Source organism: Salvia hispanica, chromosome 1 (genome assembly GCF_029641045.1).
Source record: "Salvia hispanica isolate PSC_SH4W2 chromosome 1, Shi_PSC_v1, whole genome shotgun sequence".
Lineage (NCBI taxonomy): Eukaryota > Viridiplantae > Streptophyta > Magnoliopsida > Lamiales > Lamiaceae > Salvia > Salvia hispanica.
The window spans coordinates 67,203,817-67,221,710 of NC_142692.1; the positions used below are offsets into that span (position 1 = coordinate 67,203,817).

The window sequence follows — 17,894 nt, forward strand, 5'->3', positions numbered from 1 at the left end:
CTCTTCCTCGCGCACTGACCAACAACATCGCGACCTGTCGGATTTCACGGACCTTCTACCAGCCAAGTTGATTCCATCGTCGTCCTGGTTACCACCATCTTCCATATTACTACCCATATGTTGGGATGACATTGATGTGCTCTGGTTCTGCACCAGAAAATTTCAAAGTAGTTACCACTTCTTTAGCTTGGTCCATAAATCACAATACTCCGACTATTGAATAACTAATAACCCTCGAACCTTCATTTAGCAGGAAATTGAAATTGCAAACTAACACGACAGCGTACAATTCCAATTTTTGAATCACACAAATGTAAACAATAACATAAATCACGAACAGAAAACCTACCGCCGAGGTTGAAGAAGCCTTCGACCAACTCTGATTTGCGGTATTTGATTTCTATCCCACACTCTCTGCGACAGAGTTTTGTAGTGAGCAGCTGAAGGAGTCGAATTATTAAGGCGGGAGATTTTAATAAATGAGTTTTTTTCATTTTAGGGTTCAGCAAGGATAGAATTGTCAATACAAAATTATAATGATGGTATATTTGTCAAATCGTAATTGAATAAAATAAGAATTTTGCAAACCTAGGTTACTTTCTTAACAACCAAATGGTAGAATGAGAATACACTTTCTGAACTACAATCGGACTCTAAGGCACCTTCTTGTCTTCCTGCATATCCAACACAACGAAGTCAGCAGGAAAAATAAACTCTCTCACTCTTACCAAGACATCTTCCACTATCCCCATTGGCGTTGTTGTGCTACGATCTGCCATTTGCAACGTGATTGAGGTGGGACGGATACTATCAACGTCGAGTTTCCTGTAAAAAGATAAAGGCATCAAATTAATACTGGATCCTAAATCACATAACGCCTTACCTCTCACATCATTCCCTAAAACACAAGATAATGTAAAACTCCCTGGATCTTTGTGCTTGGTGGGTAACCCTTTTTGAATGATAGCGCTGCAGCTCTCCGTTAGGCCCACTGTCTCGTACTTCCCCCACTTTCTCTTCTTTGCCACAACATCTTTCAAAAATTTGGCGTAATTGGGCATTTGTTGAAGGGCTTCTACCAGTGGAATGTTGATGTGGACTTTGCTCATTGCTTCCAAGAACTTGGTAAACTGAGCGTCAAGCTTCTTGCTCTTTAATCGTTGAGGATATGGAATGGTGACACTGCTTTGTGGTAAAGCATCTGCTTGCTGTTTATCGGCCGGCGGACCACCGCGATGGGGCGTGGCGACCGTCGGGTCTTCAGCCATGCCAATTCCAGAATCTTCCTCGTCCTGTTGGTGTGTACGCGGCGGGTCGCCGTGTTGGAATGCGGCGGGCCGCCGCACATCATCGACAGACAAGGTACCAGGTGGTTTTTCTATTTCTCTTCCTCTCCTGCCCAGGTCTCCTGCCTCCAGAGGTTGATATGTAGTCCCGCTGCGTAGCTGCACCGCGTGACATTTTCCTTTCGGGTTTATTTCTGGCAGGCTAGGAAGCGACCCTGGAGTGTGCCTGTTTCCTATGGTTGTGGCTAAGATCCCAAGGTTGAATTCCAGCATCCCGACTTGAGTAGCGAGGTTTGCCAACCCTCTTTCCAAGGCGCTGGTATTTCTTTCCAAATTCTCCAACCTTTTGTTCGTCACCTTTCTATGGTTGAGAACCTCAGTAATGCAAACTTCTAACAGAACCTCCCAACTGGAGCGGGGTTGATCCTCCATACCTGCACATGTTTCATAATCATTAGAACAGTACTCTTGTGCATCATAGGAGTAATCAGAACAGTCTGGGACGTAGTGCGATCCCCTATGCTGCTCATCAAAATAACCACATGGATTTCCTACGCCTGCAGGAAAATCCATTAAAACAAAAAGAAAAATAAAATAAAATAAATAAAATAAAATAAAAATGAAAGCGATTAAAATCCAAAGTAGTAAAATTATCCGTTTGAAGATATCACTCCAAAGTGAATTGTCTTCCCCGGCAACGGCGCCAAAAACTTGATGCACTTTTTATTTGCACTATAAATACCTGCAAGTATACAGAGTAGGTATAGTATAGCAAAAGGTTAGTACCGGGTATCGAACACGGGGAAGATGTACACAAAGTGTCTATCTTCTACTAGAACTCAATTACTATCTGGAGAAACAAGAATTTTTGGAAACTTTTGAAAACAGTAAATATTAAAAACAGTAAACAACTAAATGCAAGCAAATCACGGAGAGAAAAGTATAGAGATAAGGGGAATTCCAGGGATGTGCTTTCGCTTTTATGGTTATACAAATTCCAAACTACAATACCCTAGCACAGTTAATACTTTGAAAGGACGAGTCACCTAGCTTATGCTCATGCGATACAAACGTTGATTACTAACATTAGGGTTGTCAATCCTAACACATAACTCCAAAAAGCTCCTAAGACCCTTGAAAAGTCCTCACTCTCAATTAACAGTGTCGTTTTAAAGGAAGCTAACTGTAGTGTCTACTAAGTGGATCTAACTCGCTAGAACTCTATCACAGTTATGAAGCAAGTTGTATTGAATCATACATAATTGTATCACTCAATTATGAAGCATCATGATTAACTTAGGGAAGAAACAAAGTAAAAACAAAACGGATATTGAATAGAAAACGGAATTGTATAACCAAAGTTGCTACTAACACATCCCTAGAATCCTATGAGTTTAGTTACACATGACTGAATAAACTAAAAACATAGATTGAAGGGAAAACAATCTGAACATAAAACTAAAGCAAATAAAACCCGTAGGTTGAATCCTTGTCGTTCTTGATGTTCTTGAAATCCTTCTCCAACTCCTTGCACAATTGAAGTACTCTAGCTTTTGATCTCTATGAATGTGTTCTTGTTGTGTGTAAAAAACTCTTCTTGATGAAGCTTGAGGTCCTATTTATAGGGGAAGATTATTCCTCATCATAGAAGGAAAAGATCTTCAAAGTTTGGTAAATCTTGGAGCAAATCTAGGGCTGGTCGGATTCGCCGCCTTTCTCCGGCGGGCCGCCGCACCTTGGCCGGCGGTCGCCGCGTTGGAGTCCAGAGACTCTGACCCTTCGGTGGCGGACCGCCACATGTCCTCCGGCGGTCGCCGGGCGAGACTCTTCTCCTAGCGTAAGTTTCCGAGGCGGGCCGCCACATAGCTCTGACCGTCGGGCGCCGGCGGTCGCTTGTCGCCGTCTGACTCCAGATTTCCAGACTATGCGTTTTTACTCCCCTTTTCGGCTCAAATATGCACATTTCTCACAAAACACGTCAAAATACCAAAATGTATAGAATATGCAAATAATGGACATGTAGAGTGATTTTGATAACAAAAACGGACCAAATAATGGCCTTAAAACAGTGCAAAATCCGGGCGTATCAGTAGGGTGGAACAGCATGCGATACCTCGCCTTCCACGGGTTGTCCACCGCCGAGCAGTGATTGATCGGGATCACGTAGCTGCACATCAGCGGCTATATGACGACTACTTTTCAGAGAACCCGCGGTTTCCCGCAACCATGTTCAAGCGGCGTTTTAGAATGCGTAGGGAGTTGTTTATGCGTATCGTTGACGCTTTGGAGCGTCGATATCTGTATTTCCGCTTCAGGCACGACGCGGTTGGCAGACCCGACCACACCCCTATTCAAAAGTGCACGGCGGCAATCAGACAGTTGGCCTACGGAGGCGCGGCAGACATGTGGGATGAGTACCTCCACATCGGTGAGACGACTGCTCTGGAATGTCTGAAGTTTTTCTGTGAGTGCGTGATAAACATTTTCGGTGAGTAGTTCCTTCGAAGCCCTACTCCCCAAGATTGCCAGAATTTGATGCAGATGCACGAGGAGCAGCATGGGTTCCCCGGGATGTTAGGCAGCATAGATTGTATGCATTGGGAGTGGAAGAACTGTCCGACTGCCTGAAAGGGGGCCTACACGACCGGCTACAAGTCAAAGAATCCCACGATGATCCTCGAGGCCGTAGCTGATTACCGGCTGTGGATCTTGCATGCGTATTTTGGGGTAGCCGGGTCGAACAACGACCTCAACGTCCTGAACTCGTCGTCCCTCTTCAACGAGAAGTGTCAGGGCATCGGTCCAGCCGTCTTATTTGTGGCCAACGGCAACCGGCATGATATGGGCTACTACTTGGCAGATGAGATATACCCTAGGTGGCCTGTCTTTGTGAAGACGATCAGGCACGCAAGTGATGAAAGGAAGGCCTACTTTGCAGAACGACAGGAGTCGGCGCGCAAGGACGTGGAGCGCGCATTTGGTGTGCTCCAGTCTCGATGGGCGGCAATTAAGGGTCCAACGCGTTTGTGGGATGTCCAATGCGTTTCCCAAATAATGTACGCCTGCATTATCATGCACAACATGATCGTCGAAGACGAAGGCGTACAACTGACTAGTTGGGCCAATGACGATGAAGCCGGTCCAAGTCACGGAACGGCCACCCCTAGCGTACGACGTGGGGTACCTCTCGATGAAGTCGGCCGCCTCAAGGAATATGCCGACATGCGCCAAGTGGATGCTCATATTCAACTCCAAAAGGATATAATTGAAGAGTTGTGGGCACGGAGGACTGCACGACGATAGTTTTTTTTCTTTATTATGTAATTTTTTTTTTATCTATGTACCTTTTTTAATGCAATTAATGAATTTTTCCGTATATATCTCGTAAATTTAATTCTGTAATTTAATCGTAATTTTAATTCCCTAAATGCAGTATTTTTTGAATTATTTTTATTGTGGCTGGCCTATGGCTGGCCTAAATCTGATGTGGCAGGTGAATTTTTAGTGCTGCTGATGTGGCTTGAAGAGAGAGTGGCTGGCCTATGGCTGACCTATTTGCATTGTGGATGCTCTAACATGAAAATGTAGAAAGTATCCACACTTTCCTGTCCTACCCAACCAAGGCAAACAAACGAATCCCAAGAATTGGACTTAGAATGATTTATTGCCCTACCCTTCCACCTCATTTTCTTCTCTCTCCTTTTTGGGAGTGGAGGGGTAAATTTGTCCTTCCATAATTGTATTAGGTCAAAAGTCTTTATTTTAGGTATTTATTTGGGCCAATTCTAGGATACTAAACAATGGGAAAATGAATTATTTATGTGGCTAATTATGACTCAATTCTTTAAAAAATTTAATTCTTCCAAATGTTAGATATGGAAATGTTCTATAGTGAACACGCCCTTAGTGTAAATAGTGAACTATAATAGTCAGAAATATTAAATCTTTTGTATAATTATTTATATATTATAAAAATTATAAAAAATTTAGTGACCAGTAAAGTATAATTAAAATCTAAGGGATAATAATTACTCACTTACATTTTATTATAAAATTAATATATATAAAAATAAGACCCAGCTTCCACTAAACTTTGCAACCAACTTTCTGCCACATTCTTAAAACTCGTTATGGCTCAAAACTCCCCTTGTGTTGGTGGATGGAGGAAGTATAAAGAATACAAAATTAAAACGAACTATTAGTTTATGTATATATATAAAGAAGTTTCATGTTTAATGATGTTTAATCGAATTTGAGAATATGTAGTTTGGTACAAAACGTTCACATTTTCAGCACATCGAGCGCCTATTATTCCAGAACGATGGGCTCGATTGAGTTCACCTCGGCACATATCCGAAATCGATCGAGCTCACCCGACTCCACAGTGAGTAGCACCTTAAGAACACATGCAGTTTTTAATTAAAATGGGCAACTCAAAATTATATTATCACAGACTTTACAGTATTGTAAAGCCGTAATGATAAATAAGTATGTTGAAAGTGATACAATGTACCCTAATAGACAGGAAAAATAGAGAGAATAATCAAAACCGAGTAGCCACAATTAAGGTCCAACAAAAGACGATTAATACAAACTTGATAACAGTCGCCGCTCATAGCCGGTCCTCGAACTCGGACAGAGGAGTCATGTTCTCCTTCAAACCCTTCCTCTTGCGAATATCGGTGACGAGGGTAGACGCCTGGGTACCTGGTTCAAGAGGATCCGAAGCCATCATCTCCCAGTGATCAAACACGCACTGTGGGAACGCCTGCCCAGAGGTTGCAGCTCTCAGAGTACTTGAGAAACCAAAGGACTCAATGACCGGAAGGTACGCCTTGATGTTGTAGAGAGGAGTGCCTGGCCTCTGCATTTCCTCAAACACATGGCCACGCTTCTGATTCAGCACACTGTAGATTCCACCAAGAGCTTGCTCAGGTGCCTGGATCTCAACAAGGTAGACGGGCTCCAAAAGACGAGGCTTGGCTGTAAGCTGGGAGGCATAGATGACCCTCCTTGCAGTGGGAATAACCTGCCCACCACCTCTGTGAATAGCATCAGCATGAAGAACCACATCACAAACCTCGTAGCAAATGCCACGCATGTTTTCTTCAGCCAGTGCACCTTCCTTAGACGCCCATTGGAAACCAGCAACAACAGAGTCCTTGATTTCATTCAGGTACTGCACTCCCTTACACATATCCACGACCATGTTGGGTCCAGTTGTTTCAGGACCGAAGCACCAAATTTTCTTAGCAAGCTCCTTGTCCCACCCAAATTCTTCTGCCAGGATCTTTGACCGAATCTTGGGATCATCCCTTGGGCCAATGCGCCCATCATCGATGGCCTCAGCCAAACCCTCTTCCATTGGTCTTGCTTCCATGTACAGCCTGTTGTGCTTGTTAGGTGATTTGCTCATAACTGTACGGCACGACCTCTCCAGGACCGTCTCACGGAAGGAAACAACGGGATCAGATTTTATAATCTCAGCACCGCCCATGAAATCATCCTGCAAGTCCTTCAAACAGATCTCAAGATGCAACTCTCCAGCCCCAGCAACAATATGCTCACCGGATTCCTCCATGGTACAGACAACCATAGGGTCAGATTTGGCCAAACGCTTCAGACCTTCAACAAGCTTTGGTAGGTCAGACGCAACCTTGCACTGCACAGCAACACGAACCACAGGTGAGACAGAGAACTTCATGGCTTTGATTGGATGAGCATCAACTTCTTTCTCGTTTGTCAAGGTAGCATTCTTGGTGATGAACTGATCAAGACCAACCAAAGCCACTGTGTTACCACAAGGCACATCTTCCACTGTTTCCTGCTTCTTACCCATCCAGATAACAGTTCTCTGAACACTCTTGGTGTACAAGTCCTTTTTCTCACCAGGAATGTAGTTCGGGCCCATGATTCTGACCTTCAAACCAGTTGAGACTTTCCCAGCAAACACACGGCCAAAAGCAAAAAACCTGCCTTTGTCAGAGGCTGGAATCATCTTAGATACGTAGAGCATGAGAGGACCATCAGGATCACAGTTCCTGATAGCAGTTGCATACTGATCATCAAGAGGTCCCTCGTACAGGTTCTCGACACGATACTTTTGAGCTGTGGCGGGTGAGGGAAGATGGAATATCATCATCTCCAACAGAGCAGAGCTGGCAGGAAGCCATGTTTGCATAACACGCTTCATCAAAGCTTTCCCCATCAAATCCTTCTCGTCAGACTTCATCGTTATGCCAAGCTTCTGCAACATAGGCCACAACTTGTCTTTCTGGTCATTCATGCACGTATTGATGATCTGCTTGATGGGTTCATAGCAGAACTGAACAAAACCACGTTTGCAGGTGGCAGATCCAGTAGGCTTGGTGGTCCACTTCTTCGTGGCTGGGTCAAAGAAATTCTCTCCCCAGAGCCTTTCCATCATCTTGGACTCATCAACACCAAACTTGGCTGCGTACATCTTAGCAAAGTTTGTCAAAGTAAAAGCCCAGCCGTGCAGACCAGCAGAAAAGGCAACAGTCCCTTTCTCTGGGTAAACCTGAACATCACCAAGTAACGGATCCTCATATGTGGCCATGATTACATTGGCATTTTCAATAACCCTCTGGAATGTCTGGTATGCTTCCTCTCCGTCCACTTGGAGTTCAAGGAAACATCTGTCCATCTTGTTAACAGTCAAGACGGGCCTAATTCTCTCACCAAGTGCCTGGCGAAGGACAGTCTCGGTCTGGACGCACACACCTTCAACACAGTCCACCACCACAAGAGCACCATCAGTGATACGGAGTGCAGCAGTCACTTCAGAAGAGAAATCAACGTGCCCGGGCGAATCAATAAGATTGATGAGGTAATCGTTCTTGTGGCGCTCTCCCTTATAACTCTTCAAGGACTCATCACTCATTTGATAGTACAATGAGATGCCGGTCGACTTGATGGTGATACCACGTTCAGCTTCATCAGCTCTAGTGTCTGTCATTCTAACATCCCCAGCAACCTCTTGGGCAATAATTCCAGCAGCAGCAACAAGAGAATCTGTTAGTGTGGACTTTCCTGCAACAACAGCACAAGTAAATGTTACTTCAACTTTCATTGTAGAAAATCACACCAGGCAATTCATTCATAATGGAGTTGATTGTAAAAAAAATTGTATGAATAATGCAGCCAGCTTACCATGATCAACATGGGCAATAACAGACATATTACGGATGTTATGCTTGAGGTCCATAATGGCACGAAGCTCATCTGCTGTGAACTTCACCTGCAAAATTGAATTGTGTACTCAGCGTTAGATAATATCACATAATCTGATAAATAGGTTTCAACCACAAGTGATTCCTTCCAAGTACCATTTTGACTGATTCTGGTAGTCTTCACAAATATGACAAATTACCTGCAAGCAGCAACATAAAAATAAATGAGAATCTAAAAGCATGTGACTATGAGATCCTGCTAGCAATGCTCAAACTATCACAAATCACATAAGAATTCTTATATATATGAAACAGTACACAGTCAAAACATAAAAACGAAAAACATTATAAATTTTCAGTCATACACAACTTAGCTGCAGAACACATATGATCATCCTATGAATCAAACGAAGAAACATAATATCAGCCAACAAGCTGCCTAACTGTTAGCCGGTCAAGCATACTAGATCTTGTAACAAAAGAGTAAGTGTGTTTATTTAAGTAAACAGATATACAAAAGTGATTAGTTCATAAGAGAAAGCTAGATGCAGAATCGAAAAAAAATTCTCGATCAACACAAAAATTAAATTCCGGAAGCAGCCGACACTTGATCAAATCAATAGATATCTAGAATATACCGATGAACAGATAAAAAACACATGAGAATTTTTTTCAAAAATCAGAAAAGAACTTGCATCAAATTAAAATATCTGATCTAATAAACTTTAAGCAATAATCCGTTTGCTCAGATTCAAATTAAACCGTAGCCGATAAAATCGAAGCATGAATCAGAACACACACATAAATTTTCTTGTTAATTTAATGAAGAAAAGTAATGATTGAGAAAGCTCACTTGAAATCGGAGGCTGAGGCTGCTGCGAAAAGAGTGTGGGAAGAAGCTGACCAGTGGAGATATAAAGTGCGTGGCCTTGGAGATCCTCAAACCCTAATAAAATGATAAATTGCAGCTAAGGCCCCCGATTATATTTTACTTCCAAACTGAACCCTACACGACTAACTTTCTTGGCTGGCAAGGCAACGGCGATGGACCCAAGTGGGCGATGGACCCGAGTGGCCAATGGCGGATCCAGGAACTAAATATCGTGAATCGAAATCGAATTCGAATCAAACAATAAAAATAATCTTAAAATCGAAACATAATTTAATTAGTGTCAATGAGTACTTTTTTTATGTGAGAACTAACATATAGTTTTTTTTTACCAAAAATTAGAAAATACAAAAATAATGTTTGAAATGTTAAATTATAGAACTAAAATATTTCAAAAAAATTAAAAAATGTTAATTATATTATCATCATTAAATTCAAGTAATGTGCTTAGTTTAAATAAGATAGTTTATTGAAATATAATAGTATACAAATTATTCACCTTCTTATTTGGCTAAAATAGATATCAAAATAATAACTACTACTACTTAGCTTATTTGAAATAAACAAATTAAAAAATAAATTCTCAAGTGATTCAACTAAGCTATTTAAATTTTTAACTAGGTAAATACATGGGAAAAAATGGAATGACTTCTGATTATTGCATCTCAGTCTCTCTCCTTGCCCGCGATAAGCATAAATTAAAAAAAGCTTCTCCTCCCCTCTCTGCATTCACGCTGGCTACCTCCATTGTTCCACCTATGTATTGTCGTTGCATCACCGCTCATCTTTTGGTCAGTCTCGTTGTCATCTCTCTCTGCATGAAATAGGGGCGGATTCATGAATGTCGTAGGGTTGGAGGTAGCTTTCCAGCGGCACTCTGGGGACGGTGGTGGGGGTGGCCGACCCCATCCAACCCCACCTAGATCCACCGCTGCATGTGGGATCGGATGGGGTCGACCAATCCAGTATTGGACAAAAGGGTACAATTGTATCCCAAATAAATAAGTCTTTACATTACTCCCTTCGTTCGTGAAATATTGTCTACTTTTGCATTTCGTTACGTCCACAAAATGTTGTCCACTTTGCTTTCTATCCATTTTTAGTAAATGGAACTCACATTCCGCTAACTCATCACACTCACATTCTATTATAAAATTAATATATAAATGCGAAATTCACATTCCACTAACTGTTTCCATTCACTTTTCTTAAAATCTATGATGAGTCAAATGTGGACAACATTTCACGAGGGAGTAGAATTGAAATCCATTTTACAAGTTGTGTTAGTGGTCTAGCGGTAGTTGAGTGTTTTCCTCAGCATTATAGCATCCCCAGCGCGTCAGGCCGGACCGCACCTAGGGTCCGGCACTGACCTGGATGCATTGCGGAGGGCTGTGGCCTGGTCTGACGTTGCGAGCTCCTAGGCCGCGCCCTGTTGCAGCCCGGCCTTCGGGTCGGACACAGACCCCTTTTTTAGTTAAAAAATATTTTTTTATGATTACCTATTTAAACTCCACAACATTTTCATTCCTTCTACATTATTTCTATGAATTTTTTGAAATATAATTATTTAAAGTTTTCAATTTTTAGGAATTGTAATTTTTGCATGTTTAAGACTTGTACTTTTTAATTTATAAGGTTTGTAATTTATAATTTCCGAATAAACAATAAATTTTCTGAAATATAATTGTTCAAACATTATAATTGTTCAAACATTTCAATTTTAAGAGTAAAATAGTTTGAAGTTCTGAACACTGCAAATTAATGTTTGTGGCTGGAATGAGCCTGAATGGGACATATAAGGTTGTAGGAGTTGTGGCATGGCATGGAAAATGAGGGAAATAATGACATGGATAGGACTTGAGGCCTGGATCTAGGTCAGGGTTAGAGATGCTCTTAGACCTGAGTTCAAAACCCACACACTTAAGTTCTCTTATCAGAAATTTGTTATTCTAGTTTTCATTAATTTTTTAAAGTTTTTCTTTAAATATTTAGTTAGCATAAACACAAATTAGTCAAATTCACTAATTCAACGTACTTCTGTCCACAAAAAAATAGTCATAATTTGCCATTTTTTGGTGTTCTCATTTCTGAAAATAGAAAGCTTATATAGAAAGCTTATATCTCTTACTTCACCTGCGTTTATCCTCTCTCCCATACTCTTTCTTCTTACTTTAACTATTTTTTCACCTTTTCTATTTTACTAATTTTCTCATTAAAACCCGTACTGTATACAAATAAGAGTATCTTTTATGATCGAAGTAAGTAATATATATGTATATCTAGACATAAATAAAAGGTGAGTTTTGGTCTTATTTTGAAATATTTAAAAGTGTTGTCCTCATTTTGGAGTATTTATAAGTTATGAGATCAATTTAAATATGTATGGAATAACTTATTCCTTCCAATGGCCATTACATGCATAAACTTATAGTTATCACCATATTATATTTATGTTACATTGTCACCACACCAAAGAGCAAAGAGAAAAATTTGGATGTTACTTTCCAAAAGCATCTAAAATTCATCGCATTTAAAGAGCTTCATTGAAAGTTCTGGAGCTAAGAATGATGATTCGTTGTAAATATAATTTTAAAACCATATATTGCAGTTCCATCTTAAATGTAGCATTTTTTATAATTAAAAATGATTAATTGTTCCTTATTAGGAGTAATTTGTAACTGATACATTTATGACTTTATAGTACTTTATATTTATTAATATGTATCATTTGCAAGTTTCTATTTCACTTCTTCATTGTCTCCCCTCTTCATCACAAATTTTCGGTAAAAATAAAAATTTGTTCACATGAGAGAATTCACATTCCTTAACGATCTACAATCTTATAATACTTCATCAGTAGTGATTCGAGTGCGGTGCTTGCATGTTTATGAATTCATTAAATATGGACAAACCAATGTAATCTCCTTGAAATATGTGTTCCGCAATCAGATGGTATGCATGTCATTGCTTAGATTATTAGTACTATTTTTTCGAAATTTATCTAAAACTAAAATCACTCATTGTTTATTTTTCTATGCAGGGAACAATGATTCAAGGCATGGTTCCAAGAAATTTTTAGAATACTTTCATCTTTCCTCACTGTCTTGTCCCATTGTATCACGAATTATCTGCAAAAAGAAGAATTTTTCAAGGTATGGTTATTGCTCTTTATCTATAGTAGTACATATGTATGAGATTATTTTGTTTCAGTGATGTTAGTTCATATTTATGTTTTTTCTTAATGTTAGTTTGTTTTATTTTTTGTTAGTTTTGTTTTAAGTTTTTCGTCCAGGCTTTAATAATCCTTTTTTTTTTACAAATATAGAAATCACATAAGCTTTTGACTATCTATAATATTTTGAAGATACAACTTTAAACATTTGTCGTCAATTTCGTCACTCCATAGTTTTCATGCAAAGAAAACACCTAAGCAACAAAAGAAGCAAAAAAGACGAATATCATAAACTATCACATTTGTTTTCGCGCATACGCATAAATCATTTATTTGGGAATTAAGGGGCAAAATAAGGCTAAGAAGAGTTAACGGGATATTGGAGTTTGTGTTTTATTATTTATTTATTTTTATTTTGCTATTCTTATTATTGTACAATGAAGGTTGTTCACATATAAGTTTATTCATGTTTTACAAACTATTGTTTTATTGTTCTAATGTTTATATGTGTGTGTTTTTTTATTTATTTTGTACATTATTTTATCTTTTTATGATGATATCATTGTCTTTTTAGTTGTATATTAAATATTTTATATCAATTTAATATTGATAGTATTTTAGTACTGAAGTATGTATTTGTAACGATGATAATTTTTCTTTGCTGTAGTGACCTAAAGGTGTCATAATTAACAAATATTTTCATGTTGGTTTAATTTAAAATTTATTTAATTTTATATTTATAATTATTTAACATATTGTCACCGTATAGTCCTCCTACTATATTTTTTTAAATTTTTAATCATGTAATGATTGATTTTTTATTTTATTTAGTTTATTTAAAATATCTAATTAATAGAACAAAAATATTATGTGTCGCGCATAGCGCGTGGGCTAACACTAGTACATAAAAGAAAACAAGACTAATAGAATATTTATAAAAAAACTTTAATAAATGATGAAAACTAGAATAACATATTTCTGATTAGAGAACTAAAGTGTGTGTGTTTTGAAATCGTGTCTAAGAGCATATCCAACCCCGTCTCAGATCCAGGCCCCAAGTCCCATCCACGTGATGTCACTATTTCCCTCATTTTCCATGCCAGACCACAACTCTCACAATCTTATGGGTCCCATTCAACCCATTCGGGCCACAAACATTAATTTGCACCATTCAGAACTTCAAAGTATTTTACATTTAAAATTGACTCGTTGAACGATTATATTTCAAAAAATTTAGTGTTCATTCGGAAATTATAAATTACAAACCCTAGAAATAAAAAAATTACAAACCCTATATATTAAAAATAACAAGTCTTAAAAATTCAAAATTTACAATTCCTAAAATTTGAAAACTTTGAACAATTATATTTCAAAAAATTCATAGAAACAACGTAGAATGAATGAAAATGTTGTGGAGTTTAAATATGTAATCATAAAAAAATTGTGTTTTTAACTGAAAAAAGGGGTCTGGGTCTGGCCCGTGCGCCCGCAACGCCGGCCGGGCCACAACGGGGCGCGACCTAGGAGCTCGCAATGCAAGGCCGGGCCACAAACCCTCGCAATGCATCCAGGCTTGAGCCGGACCCCAGGTGCGGCCCGGCCCGACGCTTTGGGGATGCTCTAATGCTGAGGAAAACACTCAGCCACCGCTAGGCCACTAACACAACTTGTAAAATGGATTTCAATTCTACTCCATCCGTTCGCAAAATGCTGTCCATATTTGACTCGTCACGAGTTTCAAGAGATGTGAAGAAAAGTTAGTAGAAAAAGTAATGGAATGTGAATTCCACATTTATATATTATTTTATAATAGAATGTGAGTGTAATGAGTTAGTGGAAAGTGAGCTCCATTTACCAAAAATGGAAAGAAAGCAAAGTGTACAACATTTTGCGGAGGTATCGAAATGACAAAAGTAGACAATATTTCACGGATAAAGGGAGTAATGTAAAGGCTTATTTATTTGGGATACAGTTGTACCCTTTTGTCCAATGCTGGGTCGGGTTGGGTGGGGTCGTCCGCCCCCCCACCATCCCCAGAGTGCCGCTGGAAAGCTGCCTCTAACCCTACAACATCCATGAATCTGCCCCTATTTTACGCAGAGAGAGATGACGACGAGACTGAGCAAAAGATGAGAGGTGATGCAGCGACTACATCTGGAATACGGAGGTGGAACAATGGAGGTAGCCACCGTGAATGCAAAGAGGGGAGAAGAAGCTCTTTTCAATTTATGCTTATCGTGGGCGAGGAGAGAGACTGAGATGCAATTATCAGAAGTCATCCCATTTTTTTCACATGTATTTACCTAGTTAAAAATTTAAATAGCTTAGCTGAATAAAATTTATTAATATTCTTTATTTGTTTGTTTCAATAAGCCAAGTAGTAGTACTTATTTTGATATCTATTTTAGCCAAATAAGATGGCGAATAATTTGTATATTATTATATTTCAATAAATTATCTTATTTAATTTAATGATGATAATACAAGTCAAATTTTTAAATTTTTTTTGAAATATTTAGTTTTTTAATTTAATATTTCAAACATTATTTTTGTATTTTCTAATTTTTGGTAGAAAAAACTACATGTTTTTCTCACATAAAAAAGTACTCATTAACACTAATTAAATTATGTTTTTATTAAAAATTTATCTTAAGATTATTTTTATTGTTTGGTTCGAATTCGAGTTCGATCCACGATATTTAGTTTCTGGATCCGCCATTGCCCACATGGGTCCGTTGCCGTTGCCTTGCCAGCCAAGAATGTCTACTCATGAAATCCAAATATTCCGTAGAATATTAACCATTCATCTACTTTTAATTTTATACTTTGCTATGTTTGAATATGAAAGTAACACCAAAATTTATAAGAGTCAACTACAAAAATGGTCCTTGGACTATAAGTTTATCTCGCCTATAGTCCATGGACTTTAAAAATATCACCAGACATCTCTGGACTAAAGGTTTATTTCGAAATTGGTCATTTTGGCTATTTTCCACCCTAAAATGCCCTTTTGGGCTGTTGGGCGATTTTGTCTTTTCACATTTTTAACTTTTTCAATTTGATATTATTTCAATGATGTTCTAAATTTGATATATTTGAAAATTATCTTTTTCTTCTATTTTTTCATCCTTCACTTTGTTTATTTATTTCAATATTTGATTTAATTAAATTAAATTTAAAATTTAAAATTTTAAATACTAATAAATTATTTTTAATTAAAATTAATAATTTATGTATTCTATTATAAAAGAATTTTGTGTGAGCTGGCTGCATAGTTTTATTTCTATAGTCTTATAAGAATTTTTAAAATAAAACATAAAATTATAGAGTTTTAATTTGTCATAAGTGTCTCATATGTGTAAAAAACGTCTTTCGGTGATGTTCAAATCGACGTTGCATAATTATATAATAAGTATCTTGATAAGGCTAATTTCATGCATCGGTAATGTGCGAAAAAATGTTATAATTTGCTGGGTCTAACACTTTTCCTAAGTCAGGTGTGTGAAGAAAATCGCTAGATCAAGGAAGTACTAAAGGAGATGGTCTAGCAAAGGAAATGAGCAAAGTGAGCAGGACTTACAAGGAAATTGGCGTGACAGAGGAGTCAATAGCTGAGGGCATCAAAGTCTTATCTATACCTCGCTGGGCCCCACTCAAACGCCTATATATAGAAGAGCATGCAACGCAAGAGAAAAGAACTTTTTCACTCTTCTTAGCTCACACACTTTACACACACTTGGGAATGGATCTGGGGTAGTCGGGAACGGAAGGTCACTTTCTTAGAAATCTCGTGGTTGGCAACACCGTCCGAGTGAGGGCGAAGATACAATTACCTTTAATTTCAGTTGTTTGCTTGTTTTTACCGTCGAACTTCACTTTTGGGAGTCGACCTTGATGTTGATGATGCTTATTTGTTTTACCGTTTGTTGATCCGCGTTTAGCAGTTAAATTTCAAGTCAATTTGCATAGATCTCTCTGTTGTTAGTTTATTTCTTTAAATGTCAAGTCGATCTCTGTTTATTTTGATGTTGAGGTGTTTGATATGGAATTTGGTGACAGATCTGTGGTTGTTTGAGTATTCGGAGTTCCTGGCTTAAATCTGACGTGATGGAGGGTTTCTGTTGTTTGGAGTTCATGTCAGACGCTTGGATCCGGAGTGGATTTAGCGTCTGAGGTTGGATTCGACGTGTGGAAAGATAGTTGTTCGATAGATTCTGGTTTTTCTTCTTGATTTCTATTTTACTTCGTCTAGAGTATGCAGATCTGTTTAGTTCTTCGTTTGTTATGCATTAATTTGATTTCAAGTCAGTTGCTCTATTTTAATTTTGCTTATGTTGCTTTTCTTGAGAAGTTTTATGCTATTTGGTTGTAGAAGACGATGTCACTGTCAGTTAGTACGAGAGTTAGTTATTCTGCCAATTTTTCATTCGTACCTTGCTTTTTCAGACATGGTCCCCACAGTAGTTTTATTTCCAAGGTCTAGTAGTGTAGAGGTTTTCTTAGATCAAGTGTCGGACAGTTAAATTTCCTTTACTACGCTCTTTCATGATTTTGCCTGGGTCTAGCTGTTAACTTAAGAATTTTTAAAAGTTCCCTAGTCAAGTTAATTTTATTTTTTTCTCAACCCAAGAAAATGCGTGGCAGCAGCCAACACCAAAAACACACCCAAATCCTTGAACATGAGTATTACGCCTCCTTCTCTGTGGGATCGATCCCTACTTCCCTATACTAGGTTTAGTAAAGTGGTTGAGGGTTTTGAAAGCAGTACTTTGTGTGTCTGACGACCGGGATTCCCTCACGTTCAACGAGTTCCTAGACCACGTGATCTAGTGGATTTGCTGGATCTAGGGGACCTGTTATTCTCTATTTTTGAATATATACACACAACAAGGATGTCTGGCCTCTTTCATATCTTTTTCCTTTTGTTTTCCTTTCTTTTATTTTAATAAAAACATCACTAATTAAAGATGTTAGTTTTGTATAGATAATTGAAAATATTTGATATTTTAAAATTTATTATTTTATCTTAAATTTTATGAAACGAATTAAAATTTGATTAAATATTGTGATTTAAGTAGCTGTTAATATTTTTAGCACTAAAGGTAACAATTGACATCAATACCGTAAAATATTTGTTAATTTATGATTTGGTTTTTTTCTAAACATAAACAAATATGATTAGTAGTTAAGAAATACAAATAAGTTAAACAACAATTAACTCTCTTCACTAAGCTGTCTAAAATATTCTAAGGGCTAGAAAAAATATACTCCCTTCATTAAAAATAGGGCAATTGGCATGTGACATGAGTTTTAATGTAAAATTGGTAAAGTAAGAGAAGGAAAGAAAGTAA

The 17,894-nt window shown here is 38.1% G+C and overlaps 1 protein-coding gene across 1 annotated transcript; it reads right to left on the reverse strand.

Annotated features, from left to right (window-relative positions):
• Nucleotides 1-5,698: 5,698 nt before the first annotated feature.
• LOC125218890 (elongation factor 2) lies at nt 5,699-9,434 on the reverse strand. Its single transcript, XM_048120684.2, has 4 exons — nt 9,333-9,434; nt 8,636-8,679; nt 8,460-8,547; nt 5,699-8,339 (listed from the first exon to the last, which is right to left on the reverse strand). Exons 2-4 carry the CDS (start codon nt 8,636-8,638, stop codon nt 5,899-5,901), a joined length of 2,532 nt encoding a protein of 843 aa, XP_047976641.1. The 5' UTR covers nt 8,639-8,679; nt 9,333-9,434; the 3' UTR covers nt 5,699-5,898.
• Nucleotides 9,435-17,894: the final 8,460 nt, after the last annotated feature.